Genomic DNA, 22,020 nt, shown 5'->3' on the forward strand with positions numbered 1-22,020 from the left:
ATCTGATTATGTATATGCATATATATATTATATACATATATATATTTATTTTTTTTTTAAAGGAAATGAGTCTATTTATTGCAGTAGATTTCACTAAAAATGCCAATTTCTACCAAAAAATTGTAACAACAAAATATTTTTGTAGAAAGGAAAAAAAAATTTTTGGTCTCTGGATGCAGATGGTGAAATTTTCTCAAAATCAGATATCTAAAAGGTTCTTTTAGAATCCAACCTAGGAATCATATATCTCTTGAATCTGTGACCAAAACTTGTCAAAAAACAATTTTTTTAAACATTTTGTCCAAGTTGCACACAGGCTGTATTAAAGAGGATCAAAGTCTGTATCATCACAGCCTGTGGATGATAATGGACGATAATGCTTGGATCTAACTACTACATCGCACCTTATCAAAATAGTGAATTAAAAAGAATGAAGAAATTAATGAAAAAAGTCAACTTGTGCATTTAGTGCTCATACTCTTCCATTTGAAATACACCCTATACCAAAATATAACACAACATCAACTGATATTTAACCCAGTATGAGCTAATATTTAACATTTGTTTCAACTGAAATTGATGTAACAAATAATTCCTCCCTGGGGTGGGATGGCTTGTGGATTTCAAATGGAATAGCTTGATAATATGCTGGTTTAAAACTTGGATCATACACCCGTTCCAAACTAAAATTGGCATGAGCCAGTCATCAGCAGAATTCTAATGTGCATTTTACCACCAAATATTTTGTTTTATCAGTTGATACGTACAGCTTGTCTTGTGTACTGAATTATTGTTACTTTATCTGTCATGAAGGGCGTGGGATCTTTGCCACAAGGTCCTTTACCAAAGGGGAGTTTTTACTGCAATATAAAGGTGACGTGATATCAGAGGAGGAAGCAGCAACAAGGGAAGAGAGGTACAAGACGGAGCACCACTACCAGTTCTTCTATTCCTATAGAGGAAAAACAATGTGGTAAGCAGTGAATACTTATTTAACAGCAGGTTGTCATGAATGGGATACTTTCTTATCATGCCCTGATAAAATTGATTGGATCAATACTCTTTAAATGAGCTAATATTGACAGATATGATTTGCTCAAGACTTAGAAATATGTGTTCCCATATTGAAAAGTCCAGGGTATAAACTTTGATGCAGTTGAATGTGGACTCGGTAGGCCTAACCTGACTGAATCTCACAGAACCTTATCAGCAGAATAAGCACTACACATGAAAGTATCCTACATGGTTTAGCATGGCGTTATCCTATAGTGTACATTAATATTGTATATATGTTCCACAATTTCCACAGCTGGCAATTGGGCTACACATAAATGTAGTTGCTATGTTTTTGGTACATAATACGGTGACAACCAGGGGCCCGTAAAACAAAGATTTGTGATCAGTCGGTAAATTCAAAGAGTGATTCTGATTGGTTAATAGTGGATATGTTGGAATATACATGTATGCGCATGAAACAATGGTCTTGATTGACCAATACCTGTGTCTTTATGATTGATTGCAAACCTCTATGTTATGGGGGCCTGGTAACACAAACTCTATTAATATGAAATGCTTGATAACACAAGGTGTTTTTATTTCAAGTCATAGCTCTGCAGTGTATTCTACATCATGTCCAGTTTTTGTTTTCTCTTAAATTTGGAATTTTGTTTCTGAAAGTCCCCTAAACTTTGTTTCAAGGGAATATTTGTGGTCCCCGTCAGAGATGAAGCCAACTAGTAATCAATGAAGCCAAAATCAAAATTTTACTTTTGTTGTTTTGAGAATGAAACCAAGCTTTTCTCACAATATGGGTAAACTATAAATCACTTAAATTAAATGAAATCCAGCCCTGAATTAAATCTTAAAATTCTGTCCAGTACCCAAACTAAGCGAGGACATTATATTGTTCATCATTTATTACAGCATTGATGCAACTGAGACCAAGTCCAACGGTCGTTTTGTAAATGATGCAAAGGAAGGGACAAGTGAATGCAATTCCAGGATGAGGAAGGTGGAAGAAAGCGGAAAAGTTTTTCTTTGCTTGTTTGCAATTAAAGACATAAAAGTTGGTGATGAAATTAGGTATGACTACAAGGCACCAAATCTGTGGTGGCGAAGAAAGTGTCGAAGGCGGAACAATGAGAGTGAGCAGCTTGAACAAACCAAGGAATCAGCAGAACATGATGTGCCGCTTTTGAGTGACGTGGCACAAACATCACCAAATCATCACAGCAATGAGGCATCAGAGGGCCTAGGAGAGAGTGAGCAACTTCAGAAAACCAGAATATCAGCTGAATGTGATCTCGTGCATGAAAATGGAACAGACACAGATGGCAGTCGTCCAGATCAGGGTTTGAGCAGTCCTCCTGAGGTATCAGAGGAGGAACATGAGGAACTTGAACAAACTGATGGGACATCAGCTGAATGTGATCATGTGCATGAAGATGTAACAGACGCAGATGGCAGTCAGGGTTTGAGCAATCTTCCTGAGGTATCAAACGGGGAAAATGAAGATCTTGAACAAATTAGGACATCAGCGGAATGTGATCTTATGCATGAAAACGGAAAAGACACAGATGGCAATCAGGTTTTGAGCAATCCTCCTGAGGTATCAAAGGGGGGAAATGAGAATCTTGAACAAACTGGGACATCACCTGAATATGATCATGTGCATGAAAATGGAACAGACGCGGATGGCAGTCAGGGTTTGAACAGTCCTTCTGAGGTATCAAAGGAGGAACATGAGGAACTTGAACAAACTGGGACATCAGCTGAACGTGATCACGTGCATGAAGATGTAACAGACGCAGATGGCAGTCAGGGTTTGAGCAATCTTCCTGAAGTATCAAACGGGGAAAATGAAGATCTTGAACAAAATTGGACATCAGCGGAATGTGATCTAGTGCATGAAAATGGAACAGACACAGATGGCAGTCAGGGTTTGAGCAATGATCCTTTTGAGGTATCAAAGAAAGAACATGAGGATCTTGAACAAATTGGGACATCAGCGGAATGTGATCTCGTGGGTGAAAATGGAACAGACACAGATGGCAGTCAGGGTTTCTGCAGTCCTTCTGAGGTATCAAAGGGGGAGAAAAGGGATCTTGAAAAAACTGGGACATCAGCTGAATGTGATCTAGTGCATGAAAATGGAACAGACACAGGTGGCAGTCAGGGTTTCTGCAGTCCTTCTGAGGTATCAAAGGGGGGAAATAAGAATCTTGAACAAACTGGGACATCAGCGGAATGTGATTTAGTGCATGAAAATGGAACAGACACAGGTGGCAGTCAGGGTTTCTGCAGTCCGTCTGAGGTATCAAAGGGGGAAAATAAGGATCTTGAACAAACTGGGACATCAGCGGAATGTGATCTAGTGCATGAAAATGGAACAGACGCAGATGGCAGTCAGGGTTTGAGCCATCATTCTGAGGTATCAAAGGGGAAACATGATGATCTTGAACAAACTGGGACATCAGTGGAATGTTATCTCGGTGGTGAAAAGGGAACAGATGCAGATGGCAGTCAGGGTTCGAGCAGTCCTTCTGTGGTTTCAATGGGAGAAAGTGACCAACTGACAGATGATGACTATGTTCCCGAGTCTGAGGATGTAAGCACAGATAGTGAAGATGAAGAGTTTATCCCACACAAATCCTGGAGAAAGTATGTGGATCAAACTTCACCAAATCACAGCAATAATGCATCAGAGGAAGAGAGTGAGCAACTTGAACAAGCAGGGACATCAGCTGAATGTCACATGTGTCATCAGCCATTGGGCAAGTTGGCACAAGGATCACCAAATCCCAGCAAGTCTGAATGTGAGCAACAGGCCAGTAAAACTGATAAAGGGATGAAAAAAATAACGGTTATGCGGACACACAACACAAAAGGCAAAAGATTGTGGGACAAAGGCTCATATTGTCCCTTCTGCAGGAAGTACGTCAAAAAATTGCCCCGTCATCTTGCTGAATTTAAGGGACATAAAGATGAGCTGGATGTAGTTCGATGGAAAGCTACAACTGACAAGGTTTTGAAGGACCAACTATTAACCAAGATGAGAAATCTGGGCAATTACTTACACAATCATGCCGTACTTCAAGAAGGAGAAGGCGAGATCATAACTGTGTATCGACCGAATTATGATGCTGACTATAAGAAGTATGTGCCTTGCCATCAATGCAAAGGATACTTCAGTAAAAGAGAGTTATGGAAACACAGTTGTAAGTTGGTTCCTGATGAAAATGAGAAGCATGAAACATCTCAAAAGAAGCGAAAAACAAGTCGCATCAAAAAGGGAAGACTTTTGCAACCAGCTCCTGGTATGTCCACAAAAGTCAGAGAAATTTATGCAGGCCTACGAGAAGATGAGAATGGTGTCTCCTCTTTTATTAAAGGAGATCAACTGACTAGACTGCTGGCAGAGAAACTAGCATTTAAACTTGGCCATGATGAAGACCAATTTGATTACATCAGAACCAAATTGAGGGAAACTGGAAGATTAGTACTGGAGTATAGAAAGGTAACTGCTGACAAGAATGCAGGATTAGCAGATTTGATCCATCCCAGCAAGTTCACCGACATTGTACAAGCAACCAGGAACATTTCAGGGTTTGATGAGAAGAGTCATACTTACACAACGCCAAGCTTAGCCCTAAAGCTTGGTCATACCCTGAAGAAGGCAGCTGGTGTTCTTTTGGGTCAGGCAATCATGAAAGAGAATGAAGCCATGGAAAGAAGATGCAACCAATTCATCAGACTCTGCGAGCTGAAGTGGACAGAGAGTGTATCGAGTCACGCATTACGCACCCTGAATGAGAATAAGAGGAACAATCCTACTTACCTACCTGTCACAAAGGATGTAGTTAAACTTACATCATATCTGAAAACTGAGACTGAAGAAGTCATCACAAAACTCAATGAAGAGACAACAGATGAGGACATATCTAAGGAGTACAGATACCTAACTGAGCTGACATTGACATCCATAGTAGTGTTTAACAGGAAACGATCTGGAGAAGTCAGCAAAATGAAACTAGATGACTTCAGCAAGTGTAAGCAAGGTGATGAGGTGACTGACGACTATGGCCTGTCCAAATGGGAAGCAAAACTCGGTAAAAACCTGTGGCGTCTGGAAATTGTGGGGAAGAAACAACGTGCAGTTCCTGTTCTTCTTACAAGTGAGATGAAAAGGAGTATGGACTTGTTGGTTGCTAAGAGAGGAGATGCTGGTGTGTATGAGACCAATCCTTATGTGTTTGCCCTGACAAGTTCTAATGGCCACATCAGAGGGAGTGATGTGGTTAGGAAATTCAGCATATCTTGTGGTGCAAGCAAGCCTTCGTACATAACATCTACAAGGTTGCGCAAGCATATTGCCACGGTCTCACAAGTGATGAACTTAAGAGACAATGAGCTTGATGTGCTGGCCAATTTTATGGGACACGATGTGCGCATTCACCGGAACTTTTACCGTCTTCCCGATCATGTCATGCAAGTAGCTAAGGTTTCCAAGATTCTCATGTGCATGGACAAAGGCTCCCTTGGTAAACTTCATGGATCAACTCTTGATGAGGTTCAGCTTGATGAAGGAGAAGGTATGTTATCAACTAAATAATATTCACTTAATATACTCTGGGAAGCTTGACTGAAATGTTATTATTGGGTGAGAGATAATGCGGTTATAATTGATGTTCTTTAATGCGTGGAACTTAATGTGCATAGAACATGTGGTATACAGGGCTTGGGCCCATTATTAGACGAAATGACACATTTCGGGAACAGCACATAGAGCTCTAGAGTCCAGACCAATCGTGTGGCTCCCAAAATTGAGCGAAGAGAAGATCACAGTCTGATAATTACATGCATTCATTCACCGTGCGGTTATCGCGCACAAGCATAGACTTACTACGCATACAAACATTGACAACACACGTGCTGATTTCAGTCAACGGATGGAACATATGTTTCTTTGCCGTGCATTCTGAAACTAAAAGAGCTCCCAAATTTTCTACAAAGATACTAAGAGCACCAGATGTGAAGTGTACTCTACCAGATAAATGTAGTACATACCACAATGGTCTTTTGTTATCAGGATAGAGTAGGGAAGTGTAAATCAGGCCCTAAAGGAGCTATCTCTCACCGCTAGTTTGCAGAATTTTCGCCTCTCCCATAGGCCATCCACCGGGCGGAGGTTTTTTCCTACCCTGGCCTTCTCTCCACTCGATGAGATACATTTCCGGTGCTCATACACATTCACTACGTACATGTACTTCAAGTTAGACAGATTGTGGGCAGTACTGCTTGTTCTGATATTGTTATCAAAGCACCACTGAGCCCAATGACTATTTTTATGTATAATTGTAATCTGAACAGGATCATTTTTGAAAACAAAGAAAAAATTACTTGTATCCCCCGCAAAAAAAAAAAAAAAAAAAAAAAAATGGATGTAGGCCTTTAATGTCTCCCTGATCGCAGTTCAATAATATATAGAGAGATCATTCACACCTTGGTAGGTACATAAAACAGTGTCAGTTCCCAAGATTAAAAAGCCTACTATTTAATATGGTATGCTTTAAATTTTGAATGAGACAGTTTTGAAAATTGTTCGATATTCTTAATCAAGGTCTATTCAATTCAATTCAATTCAATAGTTTATTCATTTCCATCATTACATAGAAAAGAAAAAAGTTGACATAATCCAAAGTGATACAATTTTTTTTTTCATTTCTCTTGCACTCGTCTGATAAAGGATTTTTTCAATACAATATAAAGTATATTATACACGAATGATGTCGTAAAAAAGAAACAATGCACTTTGTCATGGCAACAAAAATAGTAAATAATCACAATGATGGAAAACAGTGTTCCACTAAAAAAAGCCACGCTTGTAAGACGTGGAACACTGGAACAAAACAACAACAGCACCAATTTGTTATACCAATATATTCATTTTAAATTCTTCTATATACTATTGTACATTTTACTCATTAATATAATGATGCTGATACTATAAACAATACTTACTAGGATTTTAGGATGCAAACGTATAAACTATGTAACATATCACATTTGTGGCACAGACTCTATGGGGCCAGGTGTGCCAGGAAAATTGAATGGAAAGGAAGATATGCAATCGGCCACAAAAAACATAACGACGACAACAACAACAATAACTCAATACACAGAAATAACAGAATTTGAGGAAATGCCCTCAGACAGATACTGGACAACGAAGAACAAAGAAAGAGGAGCAGGGAAGAATAGAGAAGGAAAAGGAGAGGTCTAAGTGTGTAAATGATTTTAGATCAGAACCAATATAGTTAATTCCAGAAGCTGATGCTTATAACTTAATAAGAACATATAAATCTAGAGATATATTTTTTGATAATTTTATACTACTAAACCACTGAAGAACAATCTAGTATCAGGCCAACAGGCAGTTCATGATAAGGCAAAGTAGTGACAGAATTAAAAAAATATGTCAACCCATTTACTCAACTACCTGATAATTTATCATTATGAATGTTACATGACCCAATACGACAATGATGTGAGGTGGTGTTCTTGGCTAAAATTTAAAAGATTTTAGTATCTTGTGGTTTTGGTGTAAATATGTTTACTGATTTTCACCTTCATAATCAAAAGTTTGATGAGCTAATCCTTGAAATTCCCCCCAAAACTGAGTGTCGTTTACCACATAATTATTTTGAGCTTACTTAGATACAATTCTGGTATCTTTTGATTGCAATGATGTCCCCTTTTACTACCATAAGGCTGGGAACCTTTGTGGTTTGTGAAGTGCCTCTTTTATAATGATTTCTTGCATCTTATTCTCCAATTTGAATTTGCATTTCCAGAAGTACCACTAGACGATGCCCTTGATCCAGATGTAGATCATGATGCTGATGAAGAGGACATAGTCATGGATGCTGAAGTATCAACGGATGCTAGCCAGCTACAGCATTCTGATGTTGGCCAGTTTGACAAAGAAAATGCAGTTAGAAGAGTAAAGGCAGTGATCAAATCTGGTAAGAAAATAGTCTTGCTATATTGCAGCTTTTTGCTCACACAGTGACGCAGAGCCAAATTGAATGTTATTTCAACGGAACCAAAAATAAAAATTTGACATTGCCATGGTATTTTTTTTTTTTTTTTGTAAAATAATTGCTAGTTGAGCTTAATTCCCTTAGTGTTAGGTTGGGGAATTCATCACATTGTTTAAAGTGATAATTCGAGTTTATTCATGATGGCAGTGTGTGTGTGCTCTTGTAAACCATGTCATATAGGGTACAGAGCAAAGTTTAAGACATACTGATGGCCTTTATTTTGTTTTTCTTGTGGAGTCCAAATAAGGAAAATGCAATAAAGACCGCCATTATGTCTTATTCTTGTCAGTACCCCATATGACATGTTTTGCATGAACACACACACTATTACAGCTGGTTACTAGTCGCTGGTCACTGGTCAGTATCCCTATTATTATGGCAACACCCCTACATGTGGTTCCCTAGCAGGTACAAAAATGTATTTTACCATATGAAGGCCTGATTCACAGTCTCCTCTTAATTGTTGTTCTGGAGATGGGGCTGCTGCTAGAACTCTGTGTGGCATTCACCTGGTCTCTGATCTGAGCCGTTGTTATCTTGCGATTTCTGAGGCTGGTGACTCGGATGAACTATCCTCAGAAGCAGAAGTGACTCGTGGTCTTCCTTTCCTGAGTCTTTCCTCATGTGTGCCAATTTCGTTGTAGCACTTGGTGGTTTTTGGACTCCACTTGGGGACATATTTAAAGTTTTTGCAGTTTTCTGAACTGACTGGCCTTCATTTGTTAAAGTAATGATGACCACTCATTTTTCTAAAAGCTTATTATAGTTCTTGCCATAATATGAAATTTAACAGTTGTCGAATAGGGCTGTCAGCTGTGTACTAAACTTATTTCTGCACAACACAACTGATAATTCCAATCCTGCTGATAGAACAACAACAACAACAAAAATCCACTGTATACAGTGTAATTCACCCTAGTAACGCACACCTGTTGCAAAACCATTTCAGGAGACTACCTCTTGAAGGTCATCGAGAGAATGCCAAAAGTGTTCAAAGCAGTAATTACAAGAAAGGGTGCTCATGAAAATAAAGAAAACGTTTTTAATGAGAAGGTGTGTCCAAACTTTTGGCCTGTATAGTATATATGGAACTGGGGCTTGATGGTGCGGGGAGACATCTGGGGGGGGGGGGGGGGGGATATGGTCCTTGTAGCCACCATGTATGGTCCAGGACTGCCGTGTTGATTCTCTAACTATATGGGACTGGGGCCTAAATTACAAGCCTTGTACTCTATGTATAACCTACCTCTGATTGAAAGTAACAGTAGCAAGCCAATGAGTTTTCCATTTCCTGGAACGCCATTCATGCCTATGAAATTACAAGTAACATTTTTTGCTGGATAAATTCAAATGTAAACGTTTGTCGTTTTTGCCATTCAGGTTCCAAAGTGAAAGGTACGAAACGAGAAAGGGGTCAGAAGAGAAAGAGACCATGGACTAAAGAAGAGAAACTGGCTGTAGCAAAGAGACTGAAGACCTGTTTTGAAACAACAAGTTTACCAGGAAAAGCTCAGTGTGAAGAGTGCCTTAAGTGTGAAAAATCACTACGGGGACGGGATTGGCACAACATAAAAGATTTTGTAAGGAATCAGATTAGAAAGGCGGATCCATTAGATTTCTTGGATAGGATCTAACATGGATATTCTTTTTTCAGCTGTATCGAGTCAAGAATACCAGATTGTAACTGTTTTGATGTTTCCAAATCAATAGATACATACTAAATGAAGTTTTTAAGAACAAGCTCTCCATGTAGTAGGTGGACTAGACCTACATTGCATAATCATGTTATTTCATTGTGGCCATGGACAGTGATGGATCATACGGCTTGAATTTGTTTTGCAAATTATGTGATAATGGACGCAGTGGCACAACGCCACAAGGTTGGTGTTGTATTTATCACATTTTATGTCCACTTAACTTCCACAATGAAATGAACTGCAGTAAATTGCCTGTTTTCATAGAGATGCAAGATTATTCATCTGTATTTGCAAACCATTACACATTACTGATAGTAAATACAAAACAAAAGAAAACAGTTTGTCACACAAGATTTGGCTAAAAAGAAAAATTGAAGATGAGCACAAATATATGCAACATTTGTTTTGCGATTTAAAAGATCAACATTTAACTCATTGGTTACAGATGTAGAAAAGTTAATGTGGGACAAACTTTTTCTTGTCTTGATATTTATTTAAGTATGAAGAAGTTTCCAGTGTAGAATCAATGGTTTGTCTTCTAATGGAAATGGGCTTGCACTTCAATATGGCTGTAAGAAACTGGGCAAAGACCAGTGCATAATGGTGAAATGCAAGGAAATTAGGGGAAACAACACATGAAATAGACACTGGAGGTCACTTAACAAGTGAAATACATGTATGAATTTGGGTTACTAGTGAGTCTTGCTGGTGAATAGTTGAATTGAAGCACTAGCAAAATAATAAAGTGTATTTCACTTCAGCCTCGATTGCAGTGTATATGCATTAGTTTATGATCAAGTATGAATACATGTAGGGCATGTAAATGACGTAAACTACCAGAAAATGTGTTCGATTGATTGACATGTAGATATACAAATTCACAGAAAATTATGTTGACAAGTTTGGTACATTTCAAATTTCAAATGAGGTGAAATGATGGAAATATAAATGAGAGGCAATGGCACACAAAAATTTTAAGAAGTTAGCATGTTGGTACATATGAGGAAGTGTGGCATCATAATCTGTCAACACCAGATTAGGAGGACCACATTCTTCAACTGTCCTGAACCTCAACTAAAAAATCAATTAGGCAATTGTCCATAACAATAGTGGGCTTGCTCATTCTTAGCAAATCCTGATTTCAGAAAAAAAAAGTATGTAGGCCTATAATATGATTATGTGGTGATATAATGCTTGTTGATCTTAATTACTACAAAAATAAGATTGTTTATCCTACATGAAGAATTGATCCTGTTTTGTAGATCATGGATCATTTCCAAGTATGAACAAATTTCAAACTTGTTTATTTTATCAGGTAGGCCTATTTTGTTGCATAATTGAATCATCTTTTTTAAAGTAACTTCACCTCAAAAAGTTTCTCATCAAAAGTATGCGCCTGCAATTGTTGGGGCCAAAAGTGAGTCATTTTAATGGAATGTATATACACTTTTGACCTTGAGAACCCAGATGCAATGCAAGCACCTGTCGTTGAATTGAGCCTAAAAACGAAAATAGATTTATTATATTCATATGTCTTGCACTTGTTGGCAGTTTCACACTTTATTATGTGACTCGCCACAGTATGGTTATGGTTTTGAAGATTTCGTATTATATTGTATTATATTGTAGTTTCTACAATACAGGATATCATATAGTTTTCCACAAAAGAATCAAGTCAGTTTGATAAAAATGTATATATGCTTTTGACTTTGAGAACCCAGATACAATGCAAACACTTGTGGTTGAGTTAAGCCTAATTAAAACCACATGTAGATTTATTCCATTAAAATTTCGTAGGCCTACTTGTCTGCAAGCTCACACTTTATATGTGACTCGTCACAGTGGTTATGATTTTGAAGATTTTGTTGTATTATCTTGTAGTTTTCCACAAATGAAGTGAGCCATTTTGATGCAATGTAATTACAATTTTGACCTTGAGAACGCAAATGCAAAACAAGCACGTGTGGTTGAATAAGCCCAAATAAAAAGGTGTGTAGATTTATTCCATTAGAATATTTCACTTCTTGTTGGCAAGTTCACACTTTATCGACTAGCCCAGTAGTTGTAGTTTCATGGATTTTTGTTGAGAACATTGGTAATGACTATTGGTCAATACCTCAACAATATAAAGTGTTTTTTAAAGGGACCACTTATTGATTGCAACAGTGAATTCTAATTTTGCAGTACCTTGTATTTGAGGTATATGTTGTAACTTGTTATTTCCACTAAAAATTGGTAAAAAGATGAGAATTGAAGAAAATGACATAATACAATTACTCACAGACATCTGTGAACATAAAGCTGCACTCTTGGTTTGATCAAATCAGAGAGCCGATTCCTCACATATGGTAGATCAATTTGTAGAAAAAAAATAGTAAACTTGAATTAGAACCAAAAATGTTTAGGAATTGTTGTGAGAGGTGAACCTAGAAACCTGGGTACCTCAGAGTTCTTGAGGGGACATTTAAAAAAAAAAAAAAAATGAGATAAGGGACATCTATTGGTAAGAACCTTTTGAAGGCTCTTAAAAGTTTGAAGGTTTTGTAATTATCTTTACATAGGCTTAGTTTAGAATATTTAAGATTCTAACCACATGACATATCTATTACCATTTGAGAATTTAATATTTTGTTAAGAGTGTACAGGGTCAAGGAAAAGCTAGATTATGAATTGAGATAGTTTTAATAAATGGTAATGATTGAACTTCATTCAGGTGGAATTAGAATTCTATGAAGGGATTAGTTTGTGTCAGTACAGTGCATGCCGACTTTCAGGTGGCAGTGTAATGGTATATTGGCTTGTGTTACCCACTCGTTGATGCATTTTTTAAATGTTTTAAGATGTTCATTGTTTGTATTTGGCATATTAGCTATAAATCCTTAGACATTTGTAAAGTAGTTAGTAGTTACAGCTTATTTGTCTTATATTGTATAATTACACCCAAACACTCCGAATGTGAATACAATTCCAATGACTGAAATTGGTGTTTAGCAATTACATGCATAAATGTGCAAGGAGTCTAATGACATTAGAGTGCAAATTAGAATGACTAGGATATCAATACAGATACTGAAAGTCACATGAATTAAAAAAAAAAAAACAACACTCGAGGTGTTTCAGATGGTTGTCACTGCACTCTTTTTACATTTAAATGAGGAATGTGCAGTGGGAATGTACATGACATGTAGAGTGTTTGTGTGCTGTAAAAGTAGCACACATGAGCTATAGTCTGTTAATTTTATTGTGTCAGTAAAAACGGGACTACATAGTATGTATTTGAATAATTTGCAATGATTGCTGTCTTTGTGCATGCATCATGTATGTTGAGGCATGACACCTTCGCATTGCTATTGCATTCGGACATTTATGTTCACTCAATCACTGCACTGTCACCAAAAATAGAACTACAATAAAATCTGTCTGATGCAAATATCATCCATAATTGAAGTATATTAGAACGATAATGAAGGGTAAGGTACATTAGAGCACAGAATTACGGCACCATGCTAGACACATGTCTGATATCGTGCTTCAATTTGTATAACAGTGATTAAATCTAATTCTTGCCATGTGAAGGTACACTTTTGCTTCTGAGTTTTGCTGGTATTGCTTCAATGAGACATTGTGTCTGTTGTGTAGAGGGAAAATATGCCACTCGTGGTAGAAGTGTTACGTGTATGTGCCATTTAATTCCAGAGTACATTGACTGAGTGGCCAGAGGAGAAGGAACAGGTCTTTACACAGTTCAGGTCAAAGCCATGCAACATTAAAGCAGGCATCATACTGCCCCGATTTTGATTCCCGATGGACACACGATTGTGGAAAATGTCACATTGGTGTTGCCGTAGTCATTTGTGTTGGCTTTTGAAAACATCGTGTGACCGCTGGTAGTGTTTTTGGGCCTCCTGGAGCACCTTCCTGATCACTAAATTCTAAAAATTCCATAATCTTGTGTTCATCGGGAGTTAACATTCAGGACAGTGTGACATTAGGCTGAGATTAGCGTAATGTCCCACAAAGCTTGCAAGTGTCATCTGTCAATTTGAAGTGACATAATGTGAATGTTGTTTAAAGTTTAGACCTTTATAAACATCCAACTGACATGGTGGACTGTTTAACAAATGTTTTCTGATCGCGCACTTACTGTTTAGCTGGATATTTTGTTTTTTCGTCATTGTAGAGTTGCAATGGTGTGGAATACAATGTCCCTTTAGTGTCCTAGTTTGCCTGGGACAAATTTCATGCATCCAATAATTAAATGTGCGTCAGACTGGACGTATATTAGTTTCTTTGTTCTAACCAGATTCTTGCAAACTCAAAGGTCTTTTGATGTAGATATGATTATTTCAAGTGGAGAGATAGGGGTTGTTGTGATGATGGAACTATAAGTGTCAGGTTGTGCAAGAGGGGAGGGGAATACCCAGTGACTGGGCACTGGGTGGCTGAGGATATAATGGAGATGCTTGGGTTGAAGGAATCAGTGGAACAGCTGGCAAAGGCAAATGGAGTGTGATGGTATGGACATGTGTTGAGGAAGAAGGAGGAGGATGTCCTGAGGAAGGTGTCACAGTTTAAAGTAAATGAGCTACGAAAGCAAGGGAGATCGACCAAAGAAAATGTGGAAAGAGGGAAAGAGGCAGGTGGAGGAATTAAGAGCTCGGGGGGGGGGGGGGGCATTTCATAAAGCATTTTGGTCGGATATTTTTCTGACAAACTGTTACAAGCTATTGAAATCCTTGCATTTGATTGGCTGAGAGCCCAATTTGTCCGACAACTTGTCGGACAAAATGCTTCATGAAATGCCCCCTGGAAGATTGGCTTAAGAATGGAGGATGCCCCAAATTGGTAGAGGTGCCGAGAAGGTGTGAGAACCATTGCTGTGAGTGCTGTGAGGTAATTCCGGCCACTTCCGTGACGAGACAAACTCGGATAAAAAAAAAACAAACAAAAAAACCTGGAACGATAAGAACGATACTTCCACTGCACTGCGATGCAGTTGAGTTGAGTTGAAGGAATGTCAATCTATTTCCAAATCACAGCATTGAGATATCGTAATAAAGTTTCATTGTTGTGATGAGTTTTGGCAGAAAATTGTTAATATGTATATTGGTAACACATATCACATTGCGGTGGAAGTATGAACAAAGCTTAATAAATGACAAAACTTCTTTAGTGGTGGCATGAAGGTTGTGCATTGAATGAATTAAATAAATAAGAAAGGAAATTACTAAGAAAAGAGTGGTGTTACAGAGGACTAATAAGGAACATATACATCTTTTTTTTTTTGGGGGGGGGGAACATCCATGCTTATGCCCCAGTGTACATAAGTTTCATTGCACATACCGTACCTATAACCAAAATATGGCCAACTGTTAATTTGTGTTCCAAATGAAACAATAATTTTCTTATTTGGCTATCCAAGGATGAATATCCAATTGAATCCCCATTGGAGATCCCTATTGAATACACATTGACAATTGGGAGTATTGTTGTACATGGAAAGTGAAACAATAGAATTTGTCCCCATTGAAACCAGTTGGCACGTGACCCACTGAAATTGGCAAAAGTGACAGGGACCCTTGAACAACTAGGGCTCCTCCAAATGGAGTTTAGTACTATGCAGTAGAGGACGTACAAGCATGTAGAAACAAAAGTATTTAGCCCTGTTGAATTTAAAATCTGTTAAGAATGATTTAAACGAGCTAGATTCAGAGCAATTATCAATTTTGAATGTTTAAATTTGCATTCAACTGCGGACGTTCCACAACTGCGCTTGCGCAACTCCCGATCACACGTCACAAAAAATATACCTCACACTGCGGACGTATCTGCGATAACCGGACGGTCCTCGATCTCATACTGGTGGCGAATATCGGCAGGGCCTAAATTATGTTGCCGTGTACTCGCCCCCCACCACCCTTGGGGGGGGGGGGGGAACACATCAAAACATATTCATCTCATGCAATTGCTAGTAATCCACCAGCACATTTCATAAAAAGGGCGATACAAGTCTAGAATACACCTGTATACATATCAAAAAAAAAAAATATGTTCATTATAATATGGCATGCAAATCTTAACGACTGGTGTGTTTTGATGTAATTGGTCACATGGTCATGACGGTTGTTCCAATATATGAAGAAGGTGCATGGGTAAAAGCCATGGGTTAAAATGGGATAACATTCCAATTGGATTATTGTATACATCAGTCCCTTTAAAAGTAGCCCCCCCCCCCCCATGTGATTTAATTCCGTGAAAGTGACGGGACCCGACCCTTGAACAACGGTAATTACGGCTCGTCCAAATGTAGGTTAGTGCTATATGCAGTACCTTGTACCTTGTAGTAGTTATCCCCGAAGACCTCCGCTAGGAAGGGTAACTCAATGCTAGCGAGAGTGGTAGCACAAGTTTATTTTGCTTTATGAGAGCTTTGGGGTTTATTATTATTATTTTTTTTTAGTTTGGTTTTAGTCAATAGAGGACGTACATGTAGCCTATGTAGAATATAATTTGTTTATCCCGTTTGATCTTAAAAACTGATAGAATAATTTAAACGATCTAGATTCGAGTGCAATTATCTACTTGGCATTCAGCCGCGGACGTTCTACAACTGCGCTTGCGCAAATCACGATCACACGTACGTCACACAAATTATTACCGTACATCGCGGATGTACTGTGGTATCTGTGATAATGATGTAATATACGGTCCTCGATCTCACCGGTAGACAGCTCTGCCCATTGTAGGATGTCGGCAGGGCCTATATTAAATTACCGTCTATAGGTAATCAACATTCAGTTCATACGTGCGATCAAAAAGACCCCCCCCCCCCCTGGGGGGGGGGGGGGCACTGTCACCCGATAACACACCATTTTACAATTTGTCACCCAATGGCAAAAATTTTTTTATTTGTCACAAAAATCCCAAAATTTACCCTTTTCCCTTTTTTACCCTCTTACCCTTATACATCAAAATTATTAGGCCTACCTACGTTTACCTTTGAACAGCCTCTCTCTCTCTCTCTCTCTCTCTCTTTCTTTCTTTTTTAATAGTGGGTCTTTTTAGTGTCTTTTTAGTGGGTCCCTCCATTTTTCGCACTGTAAGCAACGGTATACATGTACTTCACTTTGATCACTTCTGTTTCTTTTTTTTATACAATGTATGATTACTATAGGTCCTCAATTGTACAGTCTATTCATTTCACTATGTTCTTATTATTTACCTTATTCTCTGTTATCAAAAGAAGTGGAACATATGTTTTGTCGAAAAATGAAATAAACTTTGAATTTGAATTTGAATTTAGCCTGACGTGGTATATAGGCCTACAGAAAGACCCACACAATTTTTTTTTTAGTGCCCAAACGACTTTCTATTTTTTGGGGTGTATCACCTCAAGCACTCCCCTCCTTTCCGTTGAGATGGTCAGCTAAAGGTTTTTTTTTTTTTTTTTTTTTTTCATTTCATTTCATTCATTTATTTATGCACGGCACATACTTCAGCCCGAAGGCTGTTCTTCCGCAGGTCCGTGCGGATAAAAAATACAACATAGATATACATTTTATACAGAAATGAACAAAGAAGCCAAAAAACAAAACAAAACAAACAAACAAACAAAACTCATACTTAAAAACAAAAAAATATAGAAAAAAACAATAACATGTTGATGAAACTGCGGCACACATTTCGACAGAAACAAACATGATCAATCAAAGATAACCATGTACAATTATACAAGTACATCGCCGTAGTTTAAAATGAAAGAGACGAAAAAAGAAATGAGAGTTCAGGAGAGAGAGAGAATGAGGGAGACAGACAGAAAGAGAAACACAGAGAGAGAGGGAGAGAGAGAAGGAGAGAGAGGAGAGATAGGGAGAGAGAAGCCCATACAAAAGAGGGAAACTGAAAAAGTTGTCAAGTAACAGTTTCGGTCAAGTGCGTTTTTAAAGCTTACAAACGTTGGTTTTTGTTTCAATTCCAATGGTAACTTGCAATGCATTCCAATCCCTATGTCATTTTCATGTTTGAGTGCAGACCTCCGCCCCGCCCCCTACCCCCCCCCCCTCCCCCCAGTCTCTGACTGAAATTAATGTAGCTGCTTAACCGCTCACTAACGGTATTTCAAGCGAAGTTTTCCCAAAAACTGGTTCGGCACGTATAGGGCCTACCGATATCCAGCATATGTCTATATCGGTATGAGATCAAGGACCGTCGGTTATTGCACCTGTTTGCGGGTACGTCCGCGGTGTGAGGTACATTTTGTGTAACGTGTGATGGTGATTTGCACATGCGCACTTGTAGAACGTCCACAGTTGAATGCATAACATCAAATATTAAAGATATATATTAATATAATAAAATATTAGCGCATTTATAAAAAATAATTATTCTAAGCAGTTAATTAATTGTTTTCAAATTCAAAAGCGCTAATTAGATTATATTCTACATACGTCCTCTATTGCATAGCACTAAACTTGGTCCACGGTTGACGCCATAAACATGTATGTGTGTGTGCGCGCGTGTGTGTGTGTGTGCTTGTGTGTGTGTGTGTGTGTGTGTTGGGGGGGGGGGGGGATGAAAGCTGGTATTTTGCCTGAGTATTCCAAGGTCAAGCTGATGAGGGAAGATGTTGACTCTTCTGGAAGACTAGATAAGGCTTATTCAGTAGACTTTTTTGCGGGACTATACATTTCAGGATTAATTTGGGACGGAGTTTGTTAATTTATGAGTTCTTTTTTTCTGCTTTTGCATTGAGCTATAGTAGTATGTGATGCCTTTGCATGAGTTTTCTTCACCAATTTGTCTATTATGATTGCAAACCTAGTCTGAAGGTACCTATACCGTTTGTGACAATGATCTTTTTCTTCTAAAGTAGTATCTATCCAAGGATATAAAAAAAAAAATATTGATCGACACTTTGAACCTATAAAGTCGACTATTTCTTGACAATCCTGCCATTTTTTTTTTCATGGATTTTAACAAAACTTAAGGTCAAGTGTTCATCCCCGACTATATCACATGACATGAATGATGTACAAATCAGACTGTTAAAAAAAAAAAAACTTTATACAACCTAATGCTGCTGTAGCTGCTTAGGGAAAATAATTTAGCTTCAATAGTAACAAAGTGTAATGGTAATGTACATCCCTCCCTCTCTCTCTCTCTATTCATCTATCTATCTGTCTATCTATCTATCTATCTCTCTATCTATCTATCTATCTATCTATCTATCTATCTATCTATATATCTATTTGTCTGTCTGTCTATTTCTATCTATGTAAGTTTATACATGTATGCATAATGCATAATGTGATGTATTATTATGTATTTTTAGACATGGAATTTACACAGTTTGATATACACAACATATTTGTATACAGACATTACAAATACTATACCATCTTTGTTTGTAGCATCAGGCAGACAATAATATAATTCGACTATTATTGAAAGAAAAACTCACCACACAGAATCAGTGTCCCAATGATTTTGTGTAGAATTCTTGCCATGTTATCTTCTGGTAAAGGTAGCTAGTCTGACTTGAAAGTGAATACCTTGTTAACGCCAACCAATACCAGTCAAACAGAGAAAATGAAGTCAATGAGTTGTTGCTGCAAAGCGTTCGCGAAGATAACGGTCAACAAGCGTCATAGAAACATTTCCACGACGTTTCAGCTGTGTCAACTTCTCGGGGTACATTGACGCAAAAGGAAATCACTGCTTATGGTTTTCAATGTGTGTGTGTTCGTCTGTGTATCTGCACGCCTTTGTATGTGCACTCACAGTATTGTGTGCCATGATCACAGAGTCAAACGCATTCTGAAATCACAAAGCAAATAAGTGCAATTTGACACCAAGTTGAAGTTGTCTTTATTAGAGAAAGGTGAACCAGACAATGCAAATCTTTTCAGTAAATAGTGAAGATCAATCATACCATCACCTGTCAACTCTCTAATTATTTGGTAGCGAATTGAAAAATTGTATCACTACGGTTATTATTATTCATCGTGCGTCGATTTTCCCCCTCTCTGTGCCATCTCCATTTTTTTTTTTTTTTATTTGAATCTCCATTTTATCAGCCATGATCACAGGCTTCTCGATCCGTTTTCAGGATTTGGTATGGTAATAAACTTGCAAGGGAGATAATGTGCGCAGGCCTGCGGGAGCAAAGCTTTTTTTTTTGGGGGGGGGGGGAATGGGGTTGGGGGGTGGGGGTTGGAGCGGTGGAGTTGTGTGTTCATGTGGGGAATCTCCCGTCTCACCCTAGGAGTTTTTGCATTTTGAAAATTGAAATTAAACGAGCTGGTGGACACTTACTCAGAGAGCTTTCGAACATTTCCTGTCAAACAGTAAAATAGATAGATAGATAGATAAATAAGTAAATAAACAAACATTCTGAGAATAAAATGAATGTGAAAGGCTGTGTTATCTGTCACCCGTTTATCCACATGATAGGCTCACGCAGACACACACGAGAGAGCATTTTCATCTTTGCGGAATGGAAATCAAACATTCCGTGCACTTTCTGTGGAATATTTTTGATTCTATGATGAAATTTAATGAAAATGCATACTTATCTATAGAAAATATCAAGCGGGGAAAGGTTTTCCAATCTTAGAAATGAAATAAAGCGATATGTTTTATAAATTTAATCATGTGGTAGCAGTCAAAGTGTATTTCTTTTTTGTTTCTCCATCACGATCATCGGATATGGGGGGGGGGAGGGTAAAACCATATTTTTACCCCCTCCCATTGTCGCCCATGACCTTGATTATGACGTCATCATTCCATCCGATACCAACCTAAATCTAAACGGCCAGAGGTCGGCCTTTTCGTCACAGCAGATAACAGCTTTTTCCAGCTCCTGATCGACCTCGTGTCTATTCCCGATAATCTAGCCCAATAAGTGGCTTCCCGGGGGCATTTCATGAAGCATTTTGTTTGACAAAGTTCCCGGACATTTTTGCTCTCAGCCAATCAGATGCAAGGATTTCAGTAGTTTAATTGTAAGAGTTTATAAAAAAAAAAAAAAAAAAAAATCCGACCAAAACACCTCATGATGCCCCCCCGGTGGGTGCCCATGCAATCAGGGCTCCTGTGCTAAGGGACGGAATTTTACTCTTTTGTAGTCCCAAATATGAACAATATTATGAATGTTGACAGCATGAGAAATCACTTTAACTGCGATTCTATTTCCTTCGGCCTGTGTATTTTCATGAAAATTTTGTGGAAGTGTGAAGCCTTATATCTGTTGATATTATTCACAAACTAGACGCTATCAACATGGCCTTCATTTTTTTTTTTCTGCGACTCATCGTCAAATTCAAGGTACGTTTGCTGTCTGAAGAGGATCCAAAGACAGAAGTGATATATAACGTGTATTAAGGATATAGAATAACTTATTATTTGGTATCCAATAATATTTTCATTACATTTTCTTCATTTTATATTACTGGGTGATGTTCGTCATTTCGGATGTTCGTTAAACGGCAGGTTCCTTATTCCGAAACAAACACAATTTTCGTGTACCTAAATGTTGGTTAGTCCTAAAAATCAAAAAAAAAAAGAAAAAAAGAAAAAAAAAGGTGAGTTGTTCGAAAATAATAAGATATGTGTCGATCTTCCTATGGTTGGTTAATTCGAGAAAAAAAAAATACGATTCGTTATTATGTACACCCTAAGATTTTTTTTTTACGCTTTTACCAGTTTTGAACTGGAAACACCTGGCATTATGGGTGTAGCTTTCACCCCTTCAGACCAGTGTCACTGTGACAGCATGATTCTTTAACGGTGCAACTCTGCACCTTTATTGTCTTAAAGGTGCAAAGCTGCACCTGTAATGGTACTCCTACTGTGACATTGATCTGCATCCTTAATTTTTTCTTAATGTGTAGTTATGTTATTCCGAAAGTTGGCCAGTCCGTAAATGAAAAAAAAAAAATCGAAAACAAAAGTAGGGTTCGTTATTCCGTAGGTTCGATAATCTGAAAATGAAATAGGCTTCAGATCGATCCGCCAAATGTTTGTGCAATCCAAAATGAAATACGGTTATTCCTGGGGAACGTTATTCCGAAGGTTCACTAGTCTGAAAAATCCCCTTTACGTCGAAATTTGTTATATTTTCCCAAGTTCCCATGCCAGTTTAATACGGAATTGGACAAATATTGTTTCGAAAATTATACTCCATTCACATTAAATGTACTCCTTTATAATCTTTGTTTGTA

At 38.0% G+C, this 22,020-nt stretch overlaps 1 protein-coding gene across 1 annotated transcript; it reads left to right on the plus strand.

Annotated features, from left to right (window-relative positions):
* Window positions 1-2,220: 2,220 nt before the first annotated feature.
* Window positions 2,221-14,103, plus strand: LOC140245787 (uncharacterized). The gene is made up of 3 exons (XM_072325306.1): window positions 2,221-5,591; window positions 7,854-8,024; window positions 9,483-14,103. Exons 1-3 carry the CDS (start codon window positions 2,552-2,554, stop codon window positions 9,734-9,736), a joined length of 3,465 nt encoding a protein of 1,154 aa, XP_072181407.1. The 5' UTR covers window positions 2,221-2,551; the 3' UTR covers window positions 9,737-14,103.
* The last annotated feature ends 7,917 nt before the right edge of the window (window positions 14,104-22,020 follow it).

Source organism: Diadema setosum, unplaced genomic scaffold (assembly GCF_964275005.1).
Source record: "Diadema setosum unplaced genomic scaffold, eeDiaSeto1 scaffold_32, whole genome shotgun sequence".
NCBI lineage: Eukaryota > Metazoa > Echinodermata > Echinoidea > Diadematoida > Diadematidae > Diadema > Diadema setosum.

Coding starts and splice junctions, on each gene's coding strand:
- LOC140245787 (XM_072325306.1), top strand. CDS start 2,552: ATGCATGAAAACGGAAAAGACACAGATGGCAATCAGGTTTTGAGCAAT. Junction 5,592..7,853: donor TCAGCTTGATGAAGGAGAAG/GTATGTTATCAA, acceptor TTGCATTTCCAG/AAGTACCACTAGACGATGCC. Junction 8,025..9,482: donor AAAGGCAGTGATCAAATCTG/GTAAGAAAATAG, acceptor TTTGCCATTCAG/GTTCCAAAGTGAAAGGTACG.